The following is a 25,528-nucleotide window of genomic DNA, read 5'->3' as shown; positions in this document are numbered from 1 at the left end:
TCGTACAATTTGGAATTCAACCAATGTTATGATTGCGACATCAGCAAAACGTGAGAAGCTGAGTGACAACGCGTGTGGAAGCTGACAGGTGTTTCTTCCTGATCATGTGACTTTAAGAAGGTGGTCAAGACTAGCGTGGTGATGGATATTAGCAGTGACACGGCACAGCTTGTCTCTTAAACGGCATTTGAGGAGATGGAGGGGGAAAAAAAAAAAAAAATCGTTGTCACAGTCTGCTGGCTCGCTTCTGCTCCGTGCTTACAAATATAATACGATTACATTTTGGCCGTAAACATCGGATTCGATGCCCATTAGGTTGTTCATTCACCCCCCCCCCCACCAACCTCCTCACCGCCGCCGCCGACTCGAAGGCGAACGTGACTCCAACCGTCATTATATTCACACACCAATCAGCATTTTGCGCTGGCGAATGGCTCGCTTTGATGTTCGCTACAGTACACCCGCATTAGACGTTTTGCTATCCACGGCCCACACGTTATCTAACTGGCCTACAATGCTAATCAGCCAAAAGAATCTTTAGCGAACGCCGGGGCCACCAAAGCGCAAATACGAAGGAGCCGAGGCATCACGAGAACTTGCATTAAATGTATGTGTTGGCCTATAATCTGATTTTCTATGACGCTCCTATGAAATGATCTTCTATGGTTTAGTTATTATTTTGTATTTGGCAGTCGAGTAAATGTAACATTCAAGAGGTCCAAAAATCTTTCAGAACAAGGTTCCAGAACATCATCGTGATGTAAAGAATGCATTACAGTTCATTAACATTGTTCTTGTGTTGTTTGCTCTCCTGGCACAAATCCATTCGCTCCACTCGTAAGCTGCTCCGAATAAGCCAATTGATTGTCTGACTAATGTAAAGTGGAAGGAGCTCTAATGCACTCCATTGGCAACCATCCTGGCTGCTTTCGTTTACCCGCAAAATGACCACGCGGCATTATTAGCTCATATTTTGCTCACCTCATATCGTTGCCGTCTTCTGATTTGATGATTTTTTTTTTTCCTGCTACATGACCTCATCTACGACCTGTATTCTGTATCATAGGCGTACCTAATATTGTGGCTTTATTGCAGGTCTGTTGTAAAATGATGAAATTGTTGGACAAGTGAAGAAACTGCTGAAACATACACTCTTGGAATTTGATGTATTTGATTCCAACAATTGTGTTCTCTTATTTCCTACCACCCTCACACAAAGAGTAATTGGCAATTATTAGTTGAAGCTGCCGACCACATTCTCCGTGAAAGTCAGCGTCTCTTTTACTCCCACTTGCTCGCTGACATGTAAAGTCTTTTTTTTTTTTTTTTATGTGTGCGTCTTAGATGAATCAGTTGTGAGCTGGCTCACCAGTTGTTCACATCTTCATATGACTAACGATGCGGCCGCCGCCGCTGGTCACCCCGGTCGGACGCCCGAAGGAGATGAGACGTTCTACCTCGTTTTGCCTCCTCGTCTCCTTCGCGGGTAGGAGGACCTGAGGCGTGTGTAAAGCCGCCGGAGGTGTCCCTGCTGATTGTGGCCTATAAATGATTTATCTCACCAAGTGAGTCATCATACCCGCCCCCCCCCCCCCGTCCCCCACCGGGTGTGGGTGAGGGTCGTGATGATGCGAACCAGGTGCACGATCATTCGTGAATTCTCACTTTCAAAGTTGTTTGACCTTTTTAGTCGCTGATGTTTTGAAGCTCCATCCTCGGAATATCCTGACAGTACCAGAGGAAACCTGCCAAAGTCTCGGTTTCATCCCGACACAATTATTCTCTTTTATATGAGGAAAAGATTCGCGTCCATACTTGCTGAGACAGGCAGAATGTTTTTTCCTTTATTATGATTATTATTATTATTTTAAATGATTTCAAAAAAGATGACACCAGTAAGTCTTTGATGTGAACTTGTTTGTGTTTTATCCCGTTGAGGAAAAAAAAAAGTATTTTCTAGGGGAAATGAAACGCTGGTATGTAGAGAAAGATTTTTTTTTTTTTTTTTTTTGTCGGAAGGAAAATGGGCCGTCTGAGGGGAGCGCGTGAAGATTATTGTCTGGCTTGGCTGTTATAGTCGAGCAATTTCAGGATGGATTTTTTCTCCTCTCCCCTGCTAGCTAGGTTACTTTCAAAATGTCAGATGATGGGCAAATCGCTGCTTGCTGGAATCGTCCTCTTATTTCTCTCGTGGAGGAGAAAGCTGAGATTAGTATTCATTGAGGGGTGAGAGGCACGTTGCGCCTTTCACCAGATGGCAGGGGAGGGAGAGCGTGGCCAGATTAATGCCGTCATCTGGCTGCAGGTGTAACCCGGTGTTCCGAGCTCCGGGCACGTTCACGTGAAGGTCCCCGGGGTCACTCATCTACTGGAAAAGTCTTCCGACAAGGAAGGCTAGCTTTTGTTGCAAATTAGTTGTCAGTGTAGCTTTGCTAGTTTTTGTTAGCTTTTTTTTTTTTTTTTTAATGATGTCATTGTTTTTGTTTAGGGTTGATTAGTTTTAGTGTTTTTATTCAAGTGGAAGGTGGAGAAAGTCAATAAGTATTGTGTAGTAAAATGAAAATACAGCAACCGTGTGTGTTAGCTGTTTATGCGTGTCAAATGAGTGTCGGGTTGCTAGTTTTTGTTAGCTTCTTTTTCCATGCTAAAATTGTTTTAGTTTAGGTTTTATTTTTTTATTCAAGTGGATGCTAAAAAAGTCTTATTTTATGAAATATCAGCAAAAATGACCATTTAAAACAGTGTTAACAAGATTGTTGTGTTAGCGTGTTAGCTGTTGCGGTGTCCTTTAACAGTCATATGGAGGATTTTTTTGTTTTGTTTTGGTCCCGCTGGCTTTGAAGCAAATTGCCTTCCGAATGAATACCTTTGGCCTGTCAATGCCGGCCAGAAAAGGAATGAGAGTGTTTTTGTATGTTCAGTTATCTGTCAAAGGCAAGAATAATTGGCTCGTTGGGATGACTGCGACTTGAAGGCGGGCCCGAGTAATGACCAGACCGCCGTTTGACGTGACACTCCCGCCTGCTAGCGTCCCCGCATGCCATTAGTGCGCGACCACCGCCACGTTTGATAAGAAAGATGTCTTCTCGGCGACGTCGTTATATTGGACCCGTACGGTGGACAGGCAGGATCAATTACGGGGATGCGTCTTTATTGTCCTGTTAGCAAAGAATAGAAAGAAAATCAATGAGCGTCTGTAGTGCGGTAGCGAACCTGGCTGCGGAATTGAATAAAAACGTATGTTCAGCAAGTTCAGGGTCACGTTTCTAACCTTGGGTGGGCGATAATGACAAACGCTTTTAATTCATTCAACAAGGAAGCACATTGCGAACAAAGTACAGGAATGGAATTATTAAATGTTTGTATTTTTTATTCTTAAGAGACATGACACAGTCAAGCTTAATGGCATTGTTTTTCTGCTAAAGTAAAAAAATGGTTCAGGCAGCAAAAAAGGTTCGGAAAAAGTCATGGATGTGATTAGCGGTACTGATAACAACGTTGGTCCCAATAAAAATTCCCTAACACACTCCAATAAAGCTAATCTGCGTGTCCACATCAGTGATTCTGCCATTAGAATGAGATTAGTTCCACCACAGTATGAAGATTATTTTAATTATCATTTGATCCATTTTTATTTCACCCAAGCCAGATTAACTGTGCCGAGAATTTTCCCTCCATCGCTGCTTATTTCTCTCACCTGACCCAATCCCAAAACCGTGCCACTTTAAACTCTGACTGTTTTAAAACCCTAATTTGAAACCATAACTCAGTCGTGTTACCCAAAACCTTAATTTGCAGTCAACCGAAATTTGATTTCAAAAATAAATCCAGGTTTTTCTTGAAACGCTAAAGCCTCATCGGAGTCTAACATTCGATCGGAACATCCAGTATTTTCTTTTGCTCATTTCTATTTCCGGCTCGGGTTTTGCCGGTATGTTCGCGCGGTCATCTAAATTGCTCTGGCGAACACAGCTGTGTCTATTCTCGAAGAGCTGCTCAAACATGATTTCAAAAAAAATAAAAAACGTAACCATGGTACCTGCCGCAGACATCATACGGTATTAAGTCAGCCATTAAATGAGGTTATTCTCTGCTTGCGCACCTTCACACTTGCCATCATCAAAGCCTTCTGATTGTCATATTGTGGTACCTTAACATATGAGTGACTCAACTTGAAATTAATTTCTGCTTTGACACGCACCCGCAATAAGCAGCAACAAGCGAATAGTGAACAGTTCTCGAAAAACATTAACCTTTACGCTATTTATTGCTATGTCCAACTAAAGGAAAGAAAACATAAAACAAAGACAAATAGCTGAATTCACTCTCCTAGCTTAATGCTAACAAATAGCATCAACTGTGTGTTATGGTGATATAACCCAGGGGTGCGCACAAGCAGTGCGCAGGTGCGCCTTGGTAGTGAAAATAGTGCGCCAGGTTTAATTGGCTCGTTCGAGTCCAGAGAGTCTTTTGGATAAAAAAAAATGTGATAGCAGAAGTCAGAGGAGATGACACAGACTGGCTGCTTGCACTGATAGAAAGCCAAAAGTTGTCTTGTTTGGTGCCAGGTATCGAGAAGCATCTGCGAATGCATAAACATGTCCAAGGTAGAATCGAAAACAGGAGCTGCAGGTGTGTGTTTATAAATACATCATATGGTAATAATAATGGGGGGAAAAAAATTACATTATTTTTTTTAAATCGCCCTAAAACAGGCATTAATTCAACTTAAATCGAAAATGCTATTTTCGTCTACAACCCTAATGTTAATAAGCGGTTTGAAAGATGAATGAATGAATGATATTTTGTAAAAAAAAAAACAGCTTCAAAGTGAAAACAAGACAACATCGTCAAACTCCAGAAATGTGTCATTAGCCACCCTATATTCAAAAATATTTCCATGATTTTACGAGTTGTAAGTGATCAGAACATTTGCGCGGCTTTAGCAGGATTTAAGTGTCTTTCATTATTCATCTGTTGGCTGTCACGCAGGCTAATTATCCAAACGAAGACCAACACGGAGACACTTTTGAGTCAAATCCCGCAGCGGAGATGAGTGTCATGCCTTTAATCTTCTTCCAATCAGCCCAATGTCAGGCGAGTGGCTTCAAATGAGAGAACAAGCTTGTCAAATGAGAAAGACGTGAAAGCCTCGTCGTGTATTTTAGTGACGCATCTTTGGGACGGAAACACGCTACAGACGTTGCTATCTTTTTTGAGCACTTGATGATTAAAAAAAAAAACAAAAAAACAAAGATTCCTTCTTATCTGTGGCAAATGAACAGACATGAGTTTCCTAATATGCAGTTTGGCTTGACTCATTAGTGTGTTGTGTCCTTGATTCAATTACGATTCTTCATCACTGAACACGCATGATTTTTATTAGAAGCAAATGTTTGGAATGTGGTCTGAAAAATGCCAAATAAGTACTATCATAATATATATGTATGTTATATTAATATTTACATTTTACGCTTCTGGGAAATAAGCTTTGGGAAATAAATTCATGGATTCTAGTTCTATTTTTCCTGAAAGTTTTGATTGATGCTCAACTTTTTATTTGAAATATACCCAATCCGTCCAGGCGCTATTATTATGACGCAATACTTACACTCTATCATATCTTTCACACTGGAGCCACTCGGTGCACAGTGGCAGTCTTGTTCCTGCCACAATAGATGAACTCCCAGCCTCCCATGTCAAAGAGCCACGGTCGTGTTATGACGTTGCCTTCGTCTGCCAAAGCCAGCTTGCGCTGATAATGAGATTAAAGCGTGAAGAAGCATCTTAGTGACCCGGCCTTGGAAAACAGACCATTTCGTTTGAGACCAGGTCTCATCATCAAGACTTCAGTCTCTGATTATGACCGAGAGGCCGTAAAACCGTCAGGCGGGTGTTTTTTTTTGGGAAAACGGCACTAATTCCTTTCATTTGAGAACACAACGAGGTTTACAGACGCGTTTACGTCGGGATCTATAAAGGCCTCCTCCACAACAACAACAACAGCATATGAAGAAGGGGAAAAAGAAAGACTTTCCCCTCCATCAGTGGCTTCATCCATCTCCACTAATCAATGCTCTGTGGAATTGTGGCTGAATTAAAGGCTTAACCCCTTTGCTGCCAACTGGCTGCAAAGATCTTAACACAATCACGGCTTTAGGAAAGGCAATTTAATGCGTATTGCAACGCTCTGGGTCATACCGTGTCGGGCTGGAGAAAATCTGGTCGTTCTCCTCAGCTTTGATGCTTGACGCAGTCGATATGTTCCATTTGTGATTAGCAATTAAAGTTGCAATTGAAGACAATTGCATTTGAGTCAAAGTAATGGGTTGGAAAATTTGGAAAGACACTTTTAGCGCGCAGGTGGTTAGATTTTAGCCGTCGGTGTCGTGATGCTCATTTTGAAACTGGGAATGAATGAATTGGCTAGAAGCTGATGTATCTTTTGGTGTAGCGGTATATCTGAGTTTGGCTAGCAATTAAAATAATAATATATTTATTCATATTTTAATGTTAAGGGTCAGGTGTTGGTGGATTTTTATTTTGCTAGCTAAATCGATACCGAGCGATTTAACTGGCTAGCCTGTTAGTTACCTAGCACCAAACTGCTTTTTGGCAGCTGCCCCATGTTTGTTTGTTTTGTTTTGTTTTTGGGTGATAAACATTTTGGCTGTAGGCTGAGACCTTCTGCTAATACGATACTCTGAAATATGTCAATGAGATTATGAGTGGAAAGGTCTATAAGCAACATGAAAAATCCTTGTGGAGAAATAGGTCAACATCCACATTACGGCTGTTGAGTTGTCTCTACAAGTGTCATAGATGAATGATGTCATGAAATGTTTTGAGGGTTAGTAACAAGCCCACCCGGAGATAAGTGTTTTTACAATCAAAACAAATGAGACTTAACTAACCAGATTGAAGCATTGGCTGAATTTCTACACCCAACAGATTAAATGCCAAATCTGTTGCCATTAAGGTGCCAGATTTTTATCAACTTATTGGAGCTGAGAAAAGTAGCTCAAGAGGATTACACAAAAAAGCAGAATAAAACCTCTTTCATGTGTCTTCTTCGATCATTACCCGAAGATGCCACTTGTTTGACCTCGGGGGAGTCGGCGGGTCTTAATCCCGATGCTGAAGGCGAGCGGTGTGTTTAAATGCATTGGTAAAGCGGAGCCTCGAGAGGCTTTAAGAGCTTCTGCCAGCCCATCGATCATGTCAGGCGTGTCGGTGCCATCGAACGCTTTCACTTTTGAAATAATCCATGTGGATTGAGCTCCTCGCACCTTTCCAACGCTTGACGAGGCTCCGTAATTGGGTGGCGGGCCAGCCACACGGCAGCCGTGCTCCGAGAAGCCTTGAAATGATCTGATTAGCTGTGTCGACACTTTACGCCGTGCCGTTTGTGTTTCCGGGAAGGACGTCGCATTCTAAAGCTGAGTTATGTTGCCCATTGAACCGTGACGTGGTTTTAGGTTTTCATTCCAAACTATTTGAGCTTTTCTGTCCTTAGGTTTTGTAGCAGCTGGAGAATGGAATGGCTCATAAAATGTTTTAAGAGCAGTAGCGAGCAAAGAACCTTGGTTGTAACCTGAGCTAGAATTTAGACAATTCAATTTCGGTGGCTTTAAAATAGTTTTCAATTCAGTTTCCCCTTAAATGTGTTGTCAATAATGTCACATGGATTTAACATCTCTACTGATGCCCCCCCCCATGCGTCATTTCACACATTTGGTAGTTTGTTACACTAATTTGCAAAAGTGCATTTTCACACCAAGAAAGACACTAATTAAAAATTGGCCCGGGACCATCATCATCGTCATTGTCGTGGGACTTCTCCGTGCGTCTGTTGGCACGATGGTTGTGACAGTCATTTTCTGCGTGAAACATGTAAGAGAAGGGTGAGAACTCGAGCCCGAGGCAAGCTAGCGGATGACGTTAGCGGACGAGACAGCATCTCATGCAGTGGTCTGTCAAGACGCTAGTCTACAATCCTCGAGTCTACGCTCAACCTATTTTTCGAAAAAAAAACAGACTTAGTTGAACAGTTGTTTTTTTTTTGGGGGGGTCGGCTCAAATCAGGTTGTGGCTTAGCAGTCCTGGCTCAGCTCTCCTTAGACAACCGTCCTGATGGCACACAAGCGGGCCCCGAGCGGCCTTTTTTTTTTTCCAGATCAACTTCTTGTGTCATCCTCCATCAGGGAACGAAGCTCTGACTGGACTACCCCGGGATGGGAGAGTGTGGCATGTATCACATAAATAAATGCCAGCATGGTCACTTGGTCTCTCTCATGGATCTTTTAGGAGCTTTTGCAGTGGAAACTTTGCCGCTTGGTAGAAACAAAGTTTGACCAGTTTGTCAATTGGGATGAATTCAAGAGCTTCACTTAAAATTGCATGTCGCAGGTCTCTTGGCTGTCACTCACGTTGCCCCCCCCCCCTCCCTCCCCAGCGCAAGCGACCCAATTTCCTTGATCAGGTGAGCTGCCATCTTGCTGGATAACAGTGTCTTTAGGGCAGTTTTTCTTTTTTTTTTTCTACCAATGACCCAATTTAAAGCAGGCGAGACGTCTCCTCTGTTTCTGGCAGCCGGTTCACATTGAGTGAGAGCTGTTACCACAAGACGTGGCACGAGGCGAAAAGAGCTGAGGGGGAAGAAAATTGAGGTCTAGCAGTGTGTGTGAGCTGACTGGTAGACCCAACTTTTCTTTTTTTTTTTGTTTCCAACACAAGCTCCAGAACAATTGTTTTGACTCGGCGGGTTAACAAGGGGTGCAACCTGGTATAATTGGCTTCGGCTTCAGGGGAGTAAAAGGCCAACAGATCTTTCCCGAACCTTTCGAAATGGCTACTTGTACTCTGGAATCGAGGAGAAAGCAGAAGAATCTGATGGATAGCGATCTTGGGTCTCGTAAAAAATTAGTGATTTTTCTAATCAGTTTCTGGACTCATTTTAAGAAAATGACTGATGATAACTGTGATAATAGTATCACATCACGCTTTCTTACTAGCTAAGTAGTCTGTAAAATATACCCAAAAAAAGACCAGAAATCATTTTATTTTTTATTGTATTTTTTATTGTATTTTTTTATTTTATTCTTATTTTCTATTTTTATTTTATTTATTTTTTTATTTTATTTTTTTATTTAATATATTTCCAATATTTTAATAATTTTTATCATGTGTAAAGAATGTTCCCATTCTATCTTTTTGAAAGAAATGCCACAGTACCGACACGTTCAATCATATTGGAAAATGGCAAAAAAACTAATTACGTCATCGCCTCTCCAACCGAGCCGTATGAATCGAATCATAATCCCACTGAACCGAATCGAATCATTCCACTTTAAAACGCCCTTGAATCGTATGGCGCCTCACGTGTCGAATCATCCTTTCTCTCCGAGATTAACTCCGCGGTTGTCTTTGGACTCTCGCTGAATTTAAATACGACAGTTTTCTTTGTTAACGTATAGATTTCCACAAGCGCTTTTTCAACTCTCCCCAAAAACCGTAATGTCACCGCAACGGGTGGGAAATACGCTAACCCCGGATTATTCCGGCCGAAGCAGCGATCACCAAAATGATATCAGCGATCATTCTTCAATCCCGCGTTGAATCCTCAAGCAGTCCGCTGCATGGTCGCTCCGGCTCCTCCTGACCCTGCACCGAGACCGAAAGCACATTTTCCCTACAGGGATCAATAAAGCGTCACATTAGCCGGGGTAATGTACAACAGCCAGGCGAGAGCATTACCTGCGCAAATAGCTGCTCCATATTAATCGCGATTCGTGAGCGTGCCTGACACACCGACGTCGCTCCCGCTCGCCGCTAAATGTCACACGGGAAATGCCGCAGAGGCGCGTAGAGCTGCTGGACTAATAACCACTTGATTTTATTCAAATGACATTTAAGGTTACATGTGAGAAGCCTTTTTGTGCCAAATATGTCCGGGAAAAGAACCACTTTTCGAGCGGGTGGGTCACTTCATACGTAGGATCCAGATTTAGGCCCGTCTCTGCTTTGCTTGAGTCACTTTGAAGATTTGACTTTATTTTTTCTAACCACATTCCCAATTTAGCGGGTGTGTGGTTTTAAGCGCTATATCTAAAGACTCCAATCGTCGATTTCTTTAACCCACTTTTTTTTTTTTCTCGCTTTCCGCTATCCTGTCTTATTATGCGGCGAGAATTCCAACCGTCATGTCCTAAATACATGCTATTATTAGATATTTATTTTAAATATTGATTCGCTCTATGTAATGGCTCTTGTTAATTATGCATGACTTCATTTCAGCGCGTAAGGTAAAGACATGTTGAGACGCGTCATGTGATCTGCAAATGTAGCGCGCTGTAATTCGCACGTTAGCATGGTCTGCTGCGTTTCGATGTGCGTTGATATAAAATCCAAATAATGAAGCACCTTGAAAATAGTCTTATATTGATGTATGTGTGGGCTTTGACTCTTTCAATCCCCCCCATCCATTTTGGAGACGTTGGATTATTTGATGCAGATTATAAAGATCATCCTGTGAGTTCTCTCTGATGACGTCCCAGCGGAAATCTAAAATCAGATCATTCCACTTGTTAATTACTAGTGGCAGCGCAATAAAGCCTCGGCGTCACCCTGCGGGCGGCCGAGCGAAGGCGATGTGGACTGGTTCGCCGGGTGTGGCGGCCCGCTAGCGCTTTATCGAGATTTCCTAGGCGGCCGGTCGTGGGCTCTGTTGTGGTTGCGACATTACATGGCAGGCCTATTTAAGTTCATTGCCTTTCATTGCTTGCCCGAAAGTTGGCGAGGGAGGTCAATGTGGGAATGATGGACAGCTTGGATAAAGAGGCCGCTGGCAGCCGCCCGTTCGAGTCTGACTGACCATTCCTACATTCAAATTTACTAGCGTTGGTGTTGGATGTAAACGTTGGATGTAAACGCCCTGCTATTGGCGGAGGATAGTAACAAAGTAACAAATAAATACAACTACATGACAAATAAAACATTTCAATTGCTAATCTTAATAGTCGCTATGTGGCCATTCGAGCGCTGGATGACAGTCAAACTGATATGTCTCAGCTCCTCTTGGCTCATCAGTACGGCACTAATATGAGTCATTCTTCACGGAGGATAAAGAATATGTGACAATGCGTACTGTTATATTTTCTGCGGCGCTAATTGTGTTTAATCTGTCGCTTAAAACATTGTAGCACAGCAACGTAGCTCCTATTTAATTCGCGAAATATTATTCTATGTGTTGTAAATCCATAAAATGTCATTTTTTTTGTTAGTTTTGGTCTAGTTTGACAGTAAACTTCAACAGGGAAGAGCATGAAATCTATTTTTCGACAAATATACTTATCTGCATATCTCCATCCCAAGATAATCCTCACCAAATCGGAGGATACAAATAGACAACACAAGGAAGTTTAATATCATGTCCCACAATTGTTTCAGCTACACTCGTTGAAGTCATATTGTCATGATGAATAGCTTTCAAATGACAGTAATACATAATAGACGATATTTAAAAGCAGTTTGCCCCACCGCAGACGAGAAAGCATCGGATTGTCAAACTTGCACACTCGGGCAAAGTTGCTCGACAATAGCCGTCTTTGTTTCCGCACATAAACACCTACATCCCCAGTGTGTGCTATTTGCATGTGATCAAAGCATCAGCCCACTTTCCCCATGCTCTGCCTCAAACCCAACACACCCGCCCTCCCTTGGAAGAACCCCCCATCCCATCCGCCCCCATTCCCCCATTTGTCTGTCTTGCGTTTCATGTTTGCATCAGCTCTGCGGGCATTGTGTTAAATGTGTTTGCTTGTCAAAAGGCGCTAAGAGACACACAGCGTCGCATGCCGCCACTTCTGCATCATCACGCTTGGAAATAAAGACTGCACAAAAAGGTGAAGGACAAAGCTAGAGGACTCAATGACGGGGGTACATAATGTGATTATAACGAGGCGTCGGTGATGAAGATGGAGGCAATAATGTCTCAAATGACTTGGTGTTCTCGTGTTATAAATAGTTAGGGTGTAAATAGTTGCACTTGCGTTCTACAGAATGAATGCTTTATTCTTGCGGATTTACCGTGATGGCCCAATTATGTTGATTCATTAAGATGAATAAACATCTCCATCAAATAGATACCTGCTTTGTCCTCATGGTGATGGACGGAAATGTTCACACATGGACACGAAATAGTAACGTGATTCAGTTGCTAACCAAAACAGCAGCAAAGGAGCACCGCATGTTGAAAATGTTTGAAAGATATTACTGTGGTGATTTTTGTCAAAATTTTAATTCATAAGCAAGTGGGACAAATTTAAATAGTCATGAAACCTCAATTTATTAGCATGGCTTTGTAAAATGGCAGCAAACCATTTACAACATCTTATCATGGTCAATAATTTGTAAAAAAAAAAAAAAACTTAGTGGCGAACAATTGTTGATTAAAATAGGTCCTTCTCAAAAAAAGAGATGATACACCTCAAGGGAATCTCCTTTAAAGCAATAAACAAACAATCGTTTTTCATTTTCTCTTTATGGAGCTTCTGCTCTGACCCCGAGCTGTTACAGTGATGATAAAACTATTTATGTTTGTTGATATACTTTTAGCACGTGTGAGCATTGCTGCAAGTTGTGTGTTTGTGTGTGTGCGTGTCACCTCACGCATGCATGTGGGTGCGCGAGGAGAATCAATTTAAAACACAATCAAAAGTTAAGAGGGATTAAAGCCAGTGTGCCCGAGATAGTTGAAAATAGCTGCAGAGATTATACTAATGTAATCCAATTTAAAGGCGCCTTTCCCCAAATATTTATTATTGAGGCGCCATCTGTTTTCAAGCCTGTAGGGTCAGTCCAACATGCCGTTTGACACCGAGCGGGCTATTTTGTTGTCCTACATTCCTCCCTCCATCCTTCCTGTCTGTCAAAATCTTACAGAATAACCCATTCGCTCCATTGTCCAATCTGTCGCCAGTTTTCACTTTGGTAAAAGTGACATTTTAAAGTCACCCTGATGGATGGATGGATGGATGGATGGATGGATGGATGGATGGATGGATGGATGGATGGATGGATGGATGGATGGATGGATGGATGATGGATGGTTGGATGGTTGGATGCATGATGGATGGATGGATGGATGGATGGATGGATGGATGGATGGATGGATGGATGGATGGATGGATGGCTGCCATGTTGGCTGTGTAGGTATGATAATAATAATCATAATAATAATTATAATTATGATTATTATTTATTATTATAAAATATAATAATAATAGTAATGTATTTTTTATTTTTTTTAAAAAGTTTAGAGGTTTGAGCGATGTATGGAGACTTGCTGAGTTGGAGCTTTGGCTCTATTGAGAGGGAGTGACATGAGAGGAGCAAGAGAAGGCTTGGAAGCAACAGAGATTAGTGCATGAGATAGACCTGGGCCGCTTAAAGAGGATCACTTTATCTTCACACAGGACTTTACATGGCTCCCTCGGGGCTTTTGACTGAGCCACGCACTTTTTATCCTCCGCTTGATCTCATACACACACATGCGCGCGCGCTCACGCAGCCACACACACACCCATATTTTTTATTTTATTTTGGGGACTAATAAGAGCCGCACTCTCTTGTTGTTCCACTTTACAGCTATTTATTAGATTATATCCTGTGTTTATAATACCATTTTAATGATGATGCGATCTTATCTCCTCATTAGCCCTCCGATGGCAACATAGGAATGTGCTGCCCCCTGTGGGCAAATATTGGTATTACATAAGACTCTAAATTGAGCTAAGGGCATTTTGGACCCAACACAAAAAGATAGATATTTAGTGATGCAAATACTAAATCACCAACTTTAAAATTAAAACATGGCTATTTATAATATTTGATCTTTAAAATAAAAAACAGGTACCCAAATGATGTTTTGATTCCTCAAGCTCAATCAATCTTGCTTTTTGTCATTTACTCCCGGTGTCGCAGCTTCCTTCTGTTTTTCTGCTTCAGCTCTTCTACTCTTAAATTTGGGAATCCTCTGCCCTAAACAAATGTTGACTTTAAAGAGAATCCAATTAGCCGACATTAAGCATAACTTCCTCCGCCTTTGGGCCAAGTTGAAATTAGGACAATGTTCACGGAATCATATGCGAGCGGCGTTTATTGGCCGATTTCTCTTGAGCTGGGATTCATCTCGGAACACCTCTGTCTGCTTCTCAACCCAGATGGAGACGGACGGCTATGGATTAAGTGAAGATTTTCCTTCGTTTCATAAACAAGTGAATGACACACTAAACCGATTCAATGAAGCAGACAGAAGAGTATTATCCCCCCCCCCCACGTTTATCATCATCATCAGTCTACAGTCCACCTGATCATCCGTCGTGATTGGTCCTGCGGCTGCATGATGTTGATTAATCAAAATGAAATATTGCATCATTCCAGACGTCCTCATTCTCAAAACCTTTCCGCCCCCCCCCCCCCCCCCCCCCCATCTTCAATTTTGTTGTTGTTACATAATATTACAGCAGATCTAAGGCGGTTTATTGGTTAGCGCTTGCCGATGCTGGAGATGAAATTGCAGCGCTAACGGGATTTGTGGAAGGGAGGAAATAAAGAAATATAACAGAAGGTATAAAAAAAAAAAAAAAAGACAATTCCTCTGTCTGAACACCGAAGCTGTGCCACATTAAGAATAAAAATGGCCTGCGGCGATGATGGCAGTGAAAGATGTAAATCTCAGCCGTGCAATAGATGCTTGAGGGTGACCTCAGCAAAGGAAAAATGGGAGGAATATTAGCATTTTTTTTCCAACATTTTACCTCATTTTTATCCTTTTATTTAAAAAAGAAAAAAAAAATATATATATTTTTTTTTATAGTTAGCTAGCTTTGCCTGCATCCTATGCTGTCATGACGACCAAACAGGACAGTCTAAGCTAGCATGACATGTCATGATTCCGTGTGAAGCAAAGTGATTAGCTCTGTTCATTTTTGATTACTCTAGTATCAAAGTGTATATTTATGTTGATGCGTGTGTGAGCATTATATCAATATCATCATATCCATGTCCGGCTGAGCTGTTTTACCTCACGTGAGGTGAGAGGATTGAGCCCCGGGATTGTTCGGGGATTAGTCAACGGGATTTGACAGATTGAGAAATTAAGGAAGAGGAGCAACCACTGAGGCAGAGGTCACTTTGTCCAGAGAAGCAGCAAGAGAGAGAGAGAGAAAAAAAAAAAAGAAACACAGTCAGTCACTGCAAGTAAACTTTTTTTCAGGTCACAAAAACAACTGTTCCAAATGCGCGCATCCCCACTCAGATCAGATCAGCTCGGCCCAACCCAGCCAGCTCCAATCTCCTAATTCCTCTGCCCTGCACATGCATGGGAAAGCCAGAAGGGGAAAGATGTTTCTGACTGAACAGATGTGGACATTCAAGCTGTCCGTTTGTGGATCACAGCGCTCTCCCTGCTCTTGATTGACCATTCTCTCTTGAGCGCTAAGCTTGTCAAAACCTTCCCCGGGGAACTTGAGTCTTTTTATTTTTCCTTTTTTTTGTTGTTTTTTTTTCTCCTCCGGGTTGCTTTTCCTCCCCACAACATTCCAAACTGGAGACACACTCGGACTCCGATTGCTGGGATCATTTGATCCAGCTCCAGCTGTCTGGTTCTGGTGACTGGGCGCCTTGTGAGTCTTTTTGTCTGTCTGTCTGTCTGTCTGAATTTGAATGGGAAATGAAGTGGAGGTGCAGATGCAAATTACACAATGATTTCATGACTTTTCGGTGCTGATAGATATTTGGCCCAAAAAAAAAATTGGGCAATAGCTTAATTGGCTGGTTAATAAAAAAATACAAAGAAAGAAAGAATATCAATTACATACATACATACATATATATATATAATTTACTGATTGCTTTTATTTATTTATTTTTGTTTTGTATATTTTTTTAAATATACAAAACAGTATTATATATAAGGAAGGGGGAGTTGAAAAAAATTGAAAAGTCCCAAGCTTTTCTCCTATCAGGGGGAGGCACAGTATTGGGATTGGATAAAACCTCGTTGACAGCCACGTGAATAAGAGACATGAAAAACAACGTTTTCTATTGAGTCTTACCCATCGTGGTCAATGAAACGTCCGAGCAAATCAAGCCATATCGATTATTAATAGGCAATACAAATTTGTGCCACATTTCCAGGTGACAGCCAAAAGGTGGAAATCCCTCGGCAGGAGATGGAGGTGGTCAAGGGCCAGATGGTGGTGCTGCAAGCCTGGTACAGCCCCAGCTCGGATATTTCCAAAAACACCATCATTTGGCACTTTATTGGAAACCACTCCAAGCAGGTGAGATGGAGGCTTAAAAACACCCACAGTGAATAATGTATCACTAAATAATGCTGAAAGTACTGATCTGGAGTTGACCATGCGATGACCTCCACGGGAATTGACAACGGTGATCATCTTTAGTGGGATTAAAGACAACACGGTGATTGGAGGTCATCGTGGGCGCTGTCGAAGGAGAATACATGTCGGGAGGATATGATACGGGAAGCGGCGGTGGCCTTGTGAGAATGACATGTTTATTTAACACAGCTAATGCTAAAGCTAATTAACATTTATTTACAGTGCTTCAAACTGAACACAAATGGTTCAACGATAAAAATAAAAAAAAGTTGTAGGCGGACAATAATAACAATACTTGCCCGTCAGTCTTTGTCCCTTTTGGACATTAGTGCCTCACTGAGCTCTGAAAGGATTTGAGAGATTATAATGAATTGCATTTTCAGTTCTAGGCAAGACAACTGTAATAAAAACTCCACCAGCCCAACTCAAGTTCACTTTTTGGAAAATAATTTATCAGCAAGGATGTTTAAATTTACTTTCTTGTGGGAGGTGGTCTTCCATGTGATGTCCTGAAAGGCCATTTGAGGGTGTGGTGGGGGGGGTGATAAAGATTCTCCGTTGAGATGAACAATTTTGCAACACATGCCACGTCAAATTCATTCCGGGGAGCAAGTGAACCGAATGACATATTTCATCTGCGCTGTAAATATTAGCACGTACAAGTGTGTGTGTGTGTGCGAGTATGCGTGCGTGAGTCTCGGCATGATTAATATAATCTAAACAGTTTCAGTGTCTGATGCCTGGCGGCTTATCTCGCAGAGAAAATCGGAAAAGTCGCCGCTTGCCATCTGCACACATCAGGATTATCTTTATGATGGACGTCCATTTCTGTTTATATGCTTAATCTCGACCAGCAAATATGCCCGCCGACCAATGCAATTAGAACGTATGATATGAAGAATTTATTTGATTCATTACCAGGTGATCAACTTCAGCTCGGGGGAGGTGGGCCACGGACAGAATGATTTCAGCACGCGGGCGGGTTTCAGCGCCGCCATGCCCTCCGCCAACCTCTCCATCTTCATCAACAACACGCAGGAGACCGACTCGGGGTCTTACGTGTGCGACGTCATCATACCCGGAGGCACCGGCCTTTCTGGACAGATGCGTCTTAATGTCAAAGGTAACGGCCCTTCCCCCCTTGGCATTGCCGGATAAAGGTCAGGTGTGATCGGAAATGTCCACACAAACCACTAAAGGCCTCCCTCAAATAAACTCCTATCTTTTTTCCCAGCAAAAAAAAAAAAATGTCTTAGATGATAATCATTCCTAATTCTGCTACGTGTCGTCTTCCCAGTCCCGCCGTCCCCTCCGGTGTGCATCATGACTGGAGAGCCCGTCGTCAACGGCAACGTGACGCTGAGCTGCAAGTCCACTCATGGAAAGCCTGTCCCTCAGTATAAGTGGACCAAAACTGCCCCCATGCAGGAGGTCTTCTTTTCACCAATGCAGAGTGAGTAATCATCAAGCATAAATAAATAAATCATAAGGAAAAAAAAAAAAAAATGATGTCACTGTGCGGACAAAAGAATTGGGTCACCCAGCTTCCAAAGACTTCGCTCATTTTCCGTGTGAGTTCATTGAGTTTGGTGTTTCAATACTTTTGTCCACATTGTGCAACTTGAGTTGGAACTTTGTGAGTGACAACCTGAGGGTGCATTCACACAGGAAAAGGTCACTATGACCCAACATGGACCAACGTGACCACGATTCGTCATTTGCGCCTCGCTACACCGTCTGTAGACAAACTACTCACGGGACTTTGAAAACGCCACCCAACGATTGGTCGGACGATTTTTTGGGTGGAAATCACGAGAGTAATTGAGATGATGCAGACAGCAAAGAGATTCACATGAGGCTTAAATCAAACGTTTACTGTATGTACACTTGGAAATGTCGCAAAATAAAAGCAGGGATGATGTGAAATTTGAATTGAAGCTTACATAACATTGAGTATGTACAAAAAAAAAGCTGTACACACTCTGAGAGGATTAAACAAATGGACATGATAATTAGAGAGCTTGAGGCTTGTTTGCTGGCTCACATCACCGGCTTTCTTTTTATTTACATATTTGGCTCGTACGTTTTTACTAAAACTCGCCCTGACAAAAATACGCCGCTGAAAAGATCGACCATAAAAATAAAACAGGTGATGTTACAACTGCATGTTCTAGACGACATATTTCAAATGGTATTCTTTTTCTGATGCAAGATTGTTGTGTCAATATTTGATCTTTTTTTTTTTTCTTTTCGTAACCATGCCATCATGCATGGTGTCTAAGCAAAAGCAAACGTGACGCGCGATGCTGTTGCTGTGCTGGCCTAAATGTCACGCACTTCACTGCTGACCCCAACACAACATTGTTGACTCAGCGGCCTCACGTCAGCATCATCATCATCGTGTCCCAGACAAAACCTTTTGGGCTGCGTTTGGTACATAACAGCTAAAAAAAAAAAGGCTTTAGAACAGTACAAGCGACTCGTGAAAGCTACGAGTGAACGTCTAGAAGTAGTTATGGCAATATTTGGCTGGTTAACGTTGTCCTAGCAACAGAAATATTTTGTCGGCTACTACGGCCCTAACAACAAACAAAGGAGACTTTTCAAATTTGGATGCCGGACCTGAGAGACAAACTAGTTTTGCGCTAGCTAGCTAGGATGAGGCTAGTAGCTAAATTTAAAATGGCATTAAAAAGAAAATTTCTTCTGTATTGGCAAGAATGCAGTTAACAAAGTTCTTGTATTTTGACATACCAAGTATTTTACAGTGAACTCCAACGTCAATTGTTCTTCTTTGATCGATCCGTCTCTTATCATTTTGCTTCATCTGGCCTTTGTTGTCGTTTGTCGTATTAATGCTAAAAGCGGAAATACGGACAAAAACAAACAAACACTTTCAAATCTCCATCGCCATTTGTGGCCATCTGCTTCGGAACAACTTAGCATCCATTGATGTGCATCGTTTATCTCTTTATGGCGCTTAAGTCTTTAGATTTAGCAAATGAATGCTACTCCCTTGGATTGTTTATTTTGCTCGCAAACTCGAAAAACACAACACTAGCGGCACTTTAATGTCCGCTCGCTCTCCTTTGATACTTGCTCTCTGGTTTTCTCTTCCCTCTTTTCCTGTTTTTGTGCCTAATCTAACATGCCCCATGTCATTACTTGATCAGCCCCCTCTAAGAGCCCTAAGTTGGATTTGGGCCTGAGAGCATCTCTTCCCCTCCTCATCCCCCTCTGCCTCGTTTGCATCACGCAGTGCCATTCTTGTTCATGTTTATCTTGTTCTCTCTCTTTCTCTGATGACATCTAATACACATACACAAAACAAAAAAGAATGGAGGCCATGCCCTCAACCCATTCTGGTCCTGGGCTTTATGGGTAAGGGTTTCACCTCATTCATCCCTCCATCCTAAATCTTTTGTTTAGTTTTAAAGGAGAAAAATCAAAGTCAGATGCCAACATGATGTCCAAAAAATTGGGTCGATTTTCTCCTTTAAATCTGTTATGTGTCTTGTGTTAGTATCGCATCGCCATGTTACTCACTGATTTGTATTACATCTAAAATATTGGTGTTAGAACTCTACTTTAGACAGTTTGTTGATGTTCTACTAGCTGGATTTGTGATTGGCTGCCTTAATATCGGTTGTAGTTTTTCATCATCCCTCCACTTTTAATTTATTTATCCAAAATTAGAAATATCATTCGTGTCATGGACCCAATTGGGGTCATCTCTTGGGGGTTCCAACTAAATTTCCGCTCCTTCAGCAATTGCCCTGGTTCTCTTCTCTGGTATCATTATTTATTACAATTCCAAGAAGCGTGTTTTCAAAAATCAACACAAGATGACAACATCGCTCAATGTGTTGTCTGAAGATTGATTCGCAGATGGATTTGTCCTTCTTAACATATATATATATATTTTTTTTTTAATGGCGGCAGCTGCCGCAACAGATTTTGTAGAATGGTAATATTGTGAAAGCACAGCGGCGGACACACGCGCTAGCCGCGGTGTCGCGACCTTTGTGTGCAAAAATATGAGACGGAAATCTGCCGAGCAAACTCGCTCGTGCGATGTGTATACGCTCGCTGCCAAAGTGGCGGTTGGAAACGTATCAGAAGTGGATTAAATGGCGGATTAATGGCAGGAAACAGTAACTAATGAGTCGACACCAGCATCATTTGGGCACAATGCTGGTGTCGTGACACAGCGGGGACTAATACTTTCTGGATGGGACATAATTACATTTTCAACTGAGTTCAAATCAAATCATAAAACTTCCTACACACACACACAAAAAAAAATCCAATACAAAACAATACACACAGTTAAGAGCCCTTTTAAAGTAGTCTGAAGTTAAACTGTTATCTCCGATTGTGTTGTTGTGAGCAAGAGATAGTGTGTTGGTGTGTATTTGTGTGTGTCTATGCTCATGTGTGTCTACGCCGGTGTGTTTCGGTTTCAGACGAGAGACAAGGAACCCTGCGGCTGAGCAACCTGACCAAAAGCATGTCGGGGAAGTACATCTGCCGAGCCAGCAACACAGCCGGCACGGACAGCTGCTCCATTAACCTGGAGGTTATCACCTGTGTGTATACACACACACACACACACACACACACACACACACACACACACACATGCTCAAACGCCACTCCAGTCACAGGTCCGATTAACACATCACGTGTTGTGTTGTTGTTGTGCAGCTTCCAACGCGGGTATGATAGCGGCAGCCACGTTCGGCTCCATGGTGGGACTGATCGCCATGGTGCTTTTCCTCATATTCGTCCTGAGGAGGAAGCAGGACACCGAAGAGGAGACAGCCAACGAGATCAAGTGAGAAGTCTCGAAAATAGTGGAGATCATAATATTAGACGCCCTTCCTAAAAGGGAATTGTAATTGTGTATTGACGTTATTTATTGCATGGATTTAAAATGGCCGCCATATGATTATTGGCGGGCTGGCCAATTGAAATGTTTTTTGTGATGTCCATACGCAGAGAAGACGCTCAGGCTCCGAAAAGAGTGTCATGGGCGAAGAGCAACACAGGCTCGGACATTGTCTCCAAAAACGGAACGCTGTCGTCCATCGCCACCAGCCCTCGGCCCGGCGACCATCACCATCATCACCGCCAACCGGCCTTCAACTACCCCTACTCGCCCTCGTCCACCACCGACACGGGCTCCGTCATCAACGCCTACCAGCTCCGCCCGGGCGAGGCCAACACCCTGCGTGGCCTACCGGGTTACAATGCGGGCGGGACCCCGTCGCGTAAACATAAGCGGCCCCCCTCCGCTAACGGGGGCCCGCCTCAGTTGGTCCGCATGCCCCCCATCAGGACGGAGGGGGCTCAGCCTCAGACGCCGCCCGCCTTCACGGCGTCCCCGCGGGCCAGCTCGTCATCCACGCTGACCCGGGCGGGCACGGTGGCCGTCATGGTGCCTGCGCAGAGTCAAGCGGGCTCTCTTGTGTAGCCTCTGATTGGACAGCAAGGAGGGGGCGGGCTCTAACATTTTTCTGCCTTGTGATTGGACTTCTCTGACCTCCTGCAAGGACATCCTATTCATTCATACTACTGACTCGGCACATTTTTTTATTTTCTGGAGAGCAAACAGTTTAGGTCGTGTAGTTTTCAGGCACATTCTCGTTGATGTTTCTCAGGCTTTGTAAAAAAGAAGCTTCAATTAAGAGCAAAGAGAAAAAAAAAAAAAAAACACAAAATTACAATTCAGGTTTTTATAGAGAATTTAATGGTCGTGGAGCATAATGGATGTGTTGCCTGTGATAGACGGAATGTAAGCAAAAAGAAAAATAGTGGATATAGTTGATGGTGTTGGATTGTTTTTGGTGATTACTGACAGCTAATGTACGAGGGCCTGGCGACATCCCATAATGGGCCCCGCTTTCCGCTGGTTGTGTAGTGGAATTTAGACGACTGAAAAATTCGATATACATATGGTATTATTTGCAAATGTTGAGCAGCTACATGTAGCATTTGAAATACAGTTCGGATGGTTGCCAGTTGTTTTCCAATTAAAAAAAAAAAGAAAAAAAAGATGACATTGATTGAAAATTAGGAATTTTCTTGTCAAATGCTGAGATTTTATTTGGAGTGTCAGAATCAATTTTTTTTGTACATAATGTACATACCGTATTCATCAAGGTCACTTGAGGACACAAATTACGTGACTGCGATGTGATATAAACATATAAACAAGTTTCGGTGTGCTACTGTAACAGAAATCCTCGCAAAGTGACGGCATTGGTTTTGAATCATCGCAGAATAACGCTTCTACTTTTTTCTAGATCGAACCATTACTGTCCGACCACACCCTCAAATGTTCCTAGGGCTCTCCAAAGTAACACAAAATGGCGGTCTTCAAAGAACTCTTATCAGGAGTCGGTCAGAAGACCGCGTGAGATGATCATCCTCATTACCTCGTTGGTTCCTGTGGAGAAACGCGCAATGGAGCGTTAGAGCGTATCGGAAACATCAATGCTGGCGTAGTGGCTGACCTTCCAAGATCTGATGCACGCGGATGTCGCGCATAAACTGCTGCACGGCGTAGTCCTTCAAGTAGCCGTAGCCGCCGTGCATCTGAAGAGCTTGGTTGCAGATCTGAGCGGGTACAGAAGAATGATCTAATGATGACTCTGTCGACCATTAATAGAGAAATTCGCCAACGGTGGGGGTACACACGTTGAAGCAGTGGTCCGTGGCAAAGAGCTTGGCCATGGAGCAAATCTGCACGGCGTCCGCTCGCTCCTCCTGAAGCGCCACTGCGGCCTGGCGTACCAAAAGGCGAGACGCCACCAAATCGGTGGCCATTTCTGCCAGCTTGAACTGAAGGAACTGCAAATACAATATACGCAGAATGTACGTAAATATCACAGTTAACGTACATATCGAGAGATTAAAAAGCCGACGTGACTGACCTGGTTCTTGGAGAGCGTCTCCCCAAATTGCTTTCGAACCAACAGGTGGTCCCGAGCCAGCAGGACGGAGGCGTGGGCGGCGCCCAGAGAACATGAAGCTGTTTGAAGGTACGTTTAATGTTTACACGAAAAGCCAAAATGCTAACATTGAGCTCACCTACGTGTCATGGTCAAAACAATTAAATACAGATTGTTTGAACATCACTCCAGACCACCAGGGGGTGATGCTGAAAGTTCTTCTGTCAGAAGTATAACAAAGGAATATGGAACAAACTTGTGTTGTGAAATGAAAACTTTAGATTTGATTCATGAACTAATTATTGTATTTTTGACTCATTAAGAATATCAGCGATAATAGGATCAGTTTGTGGTTTTCACTCGAATGTAGCACTGTGCACATATACAAATAGATATGGAAAAAAAAATACACACCTCTCTTTAAATTTCAGGTTTTATACAGAATATTTAAAAAAAATTCCCCACTTTTAATGTGACCTATAATATCCTGTACGACTCAATTGAAAAACAAATATGTGCCACCTCACCAATATTAATCCTGCCTCCATTCAATCCTTTCATGGCAATGGTGAAACCTTGACCTTCGACTCCCAGCAGGTTGCTCGCAGGTACAGCACAGTCCTCAAATATGACCGCCCTGGTGGGCTGGGAGTTCCACCCAACCTGTGGAAGTCACAAACTAAAGTGTGACTGCCATCTAGTGGTCTCCCGTAGCGCTACAAAAACAATGACCACCATTACCTTTTGTTCCTTTTTGCCAAAACTGAGGCCCGGTGCTCCCTTTTCCACTACAAGACATGAGATGCCTTTCGGACCTTTGGTTCCTGTGCGACACATGACCACGTAAATGTCCGAATCGCCACCTCCGCTGATGAACGCCTGGAATCGTACACGAGGGACGCTCCGCATTAATGTTGGCAGATCATGATATCAGAATTTGATGAAAAGTTTTACCTTTGAACCATTCAAGATATAATGGTCACCTTGGCGCCGCGCACTCGTCAGGAGTGACGCTGCATCACTGCCGCTGCCTGAAATTACAATTTAATTAATGGAGTCTGAGAAGTGTATCGATTCGTAGTATCGGAGGTAACTGACCCGGTTCAGTAAGGCAATAAGAGGCGAATTTCTCCATGGAACACAATTGAGGACAGAACTTTTGCCTCTGCTCCTCGCTGCCAAAGCTGTCAATCATCCAGGCGCACATGCTGCATGCAAACTACAAGTTAGAGACACCTGCACATTTGAAGGATTTTCAAAACCTGCAGAATATTCTTGTTATTGTCAATTGCATCGTATTGAGAACCCAAAATATCAAAGTGAAAGAGACATACTTATGGATACTAATGTAGGCGGTGGTGCTGACACATCCGGTAGACAGGGCCTCGAAAATGACCGACGTGTCCAAGCGAGACAGACCTGAACCCCCGACGTCCGGTTGGACGTAGATTCCGCCGAAGCCCAGTTGAGCCGCCTTGCGCATGGTTTCCACCGGGAACACTTCCTTATGGTAAAAGCAGAATAATTTACAATAACAACCTTTTATTTGAGGAGGCGTTCTTTTGAGGGTGTTTAACCAACCTTCTGGTCCCACTCCGCCATATGTGGAGCCATTTCATTGGCTGCAAAGTCAAAGGCCACTTTCTGGAACTCCTTCTGTTCATCTGTGAGGCCGTGAGATGCTGGAATAATAATAATAATAATAAAAATACATTGTACATAGTTGCAATATGTATTGCAGGAAAAGAAATAGTGGGCGGTACTATTGAGGGGTGCGGCTATCTTTGACCAATGAAGAAAGGAGCGCCTCTTGTCAATGACATTTAAGCTAAATGTACACTTAGAAATGGCAAATCTGCATTAATTGGCGCTAAAATAACATTTGGATCGTTATGTGGAAAGGCAATTGTCTATAACGAGACATTGTTACGCAAATGAGTATTTGGATGACAATCGTTGCTAAACTTATGCGACCTTGTTTTCCATGAACTTACGATCGATGCATGAAGCTATCCCTCGTCTCTGTGGACTTCGACATGTGATAAAACGGCGACTCCTGCAAATGGTCGCTGTCAGTCGGGCGACTCTTACCAGCGACCCGACCGCCATGTTTTATTGTTATATATTTTTTTCTACCAATCGGCGTTATGTCACGCCAATCGCTAG

At 42.8% G+C, this 25,528-nt stretch overlaps 2 protein-coding genes across 2 annotated transcripts in view; one reads left to right on the top strand and one right to left on the bottom strand.

Annotated features, from left to right (window-relative positions):
• Positions 1–22,648, top strand: part of esamb (endothelial cell adhesion molecule b) — a 26,475-nt gene extending 3,827 nt beyond the window's left edge. Inside the window, exons 2-7 of the mRNA XM_085917178.1 lie at positions 16,201–16,346; positions 17,328–17,529; positions 17,704–17,859; positions 20,873–20,995; positions 21,114–21,243; positions 21,408–22,648. Coding sequence (XP_085773304.1) covers positions 16,201–16,346; positions 17,328–17,529; positions 17,704–17,859; positions 20,873–20,995; positions 21,114–21,243; positions 21,408–21,882 — 1,232 coding nt within the window. The 3' untranslated portion in view covers positions 21,883–22,648. The remainder of the gene's footprint in view (positions 1–16,200; positions 16,347–17,327; positions 17,530–17,703; positions 17,860–20,872; positions 20,996–21,113; positions 21,244–21,407) is intronic.
• Positions 21,995–25,528, bottom strand: acad8 (acyl-CoA dehydrogenase family, member 8). Its single transcript, XM_085917179.1, has 11 exons — positions 25,357–25,528; positions 24,944–25,044; positions 24,697–24,866; positions 24,461–24,570; positions 24,317–24,393; positions 24,104–24,241; positions 23,890–24,025; positions 23,345–23,442; positions 23,109–23,261; positions 22,925–23,027; positions 21,995–22,857 (listed from the first exon to the last, which is right to left on the bottom strand). The coding sequence occupies exons 1-11, from the start codon at positions 25,469–25,471 to the stop codon at positions 22,802–22,804; spliced, it is 1,257 nt and encodes a 418-aa protein (XP_085773305.1). The 5' UTR covers positions 25,472–25,528; the 3' UTR covers positions 21,995–22,801.

This window comes from Syngnathus leptorhynchus, chromosome 7, assembly GCF_054491065.1.
Source record: "Syngnathus leptorhynchus isolate UIUO chromosome 7, UIUO_Slep, whole genome shotgun sequence".
NCBI lineage: Eukaryota > Metazoa > Chordata > Actinopteri > Syngnathiformes > Syngnathidae > Syngnathus > Syngnathus leptorhynchus.
The sequence above is the reverse complement of the archived record's forward strand: the minus strand, read 5'-3'. Positions and strand labels throughout refer to the sequence as shown.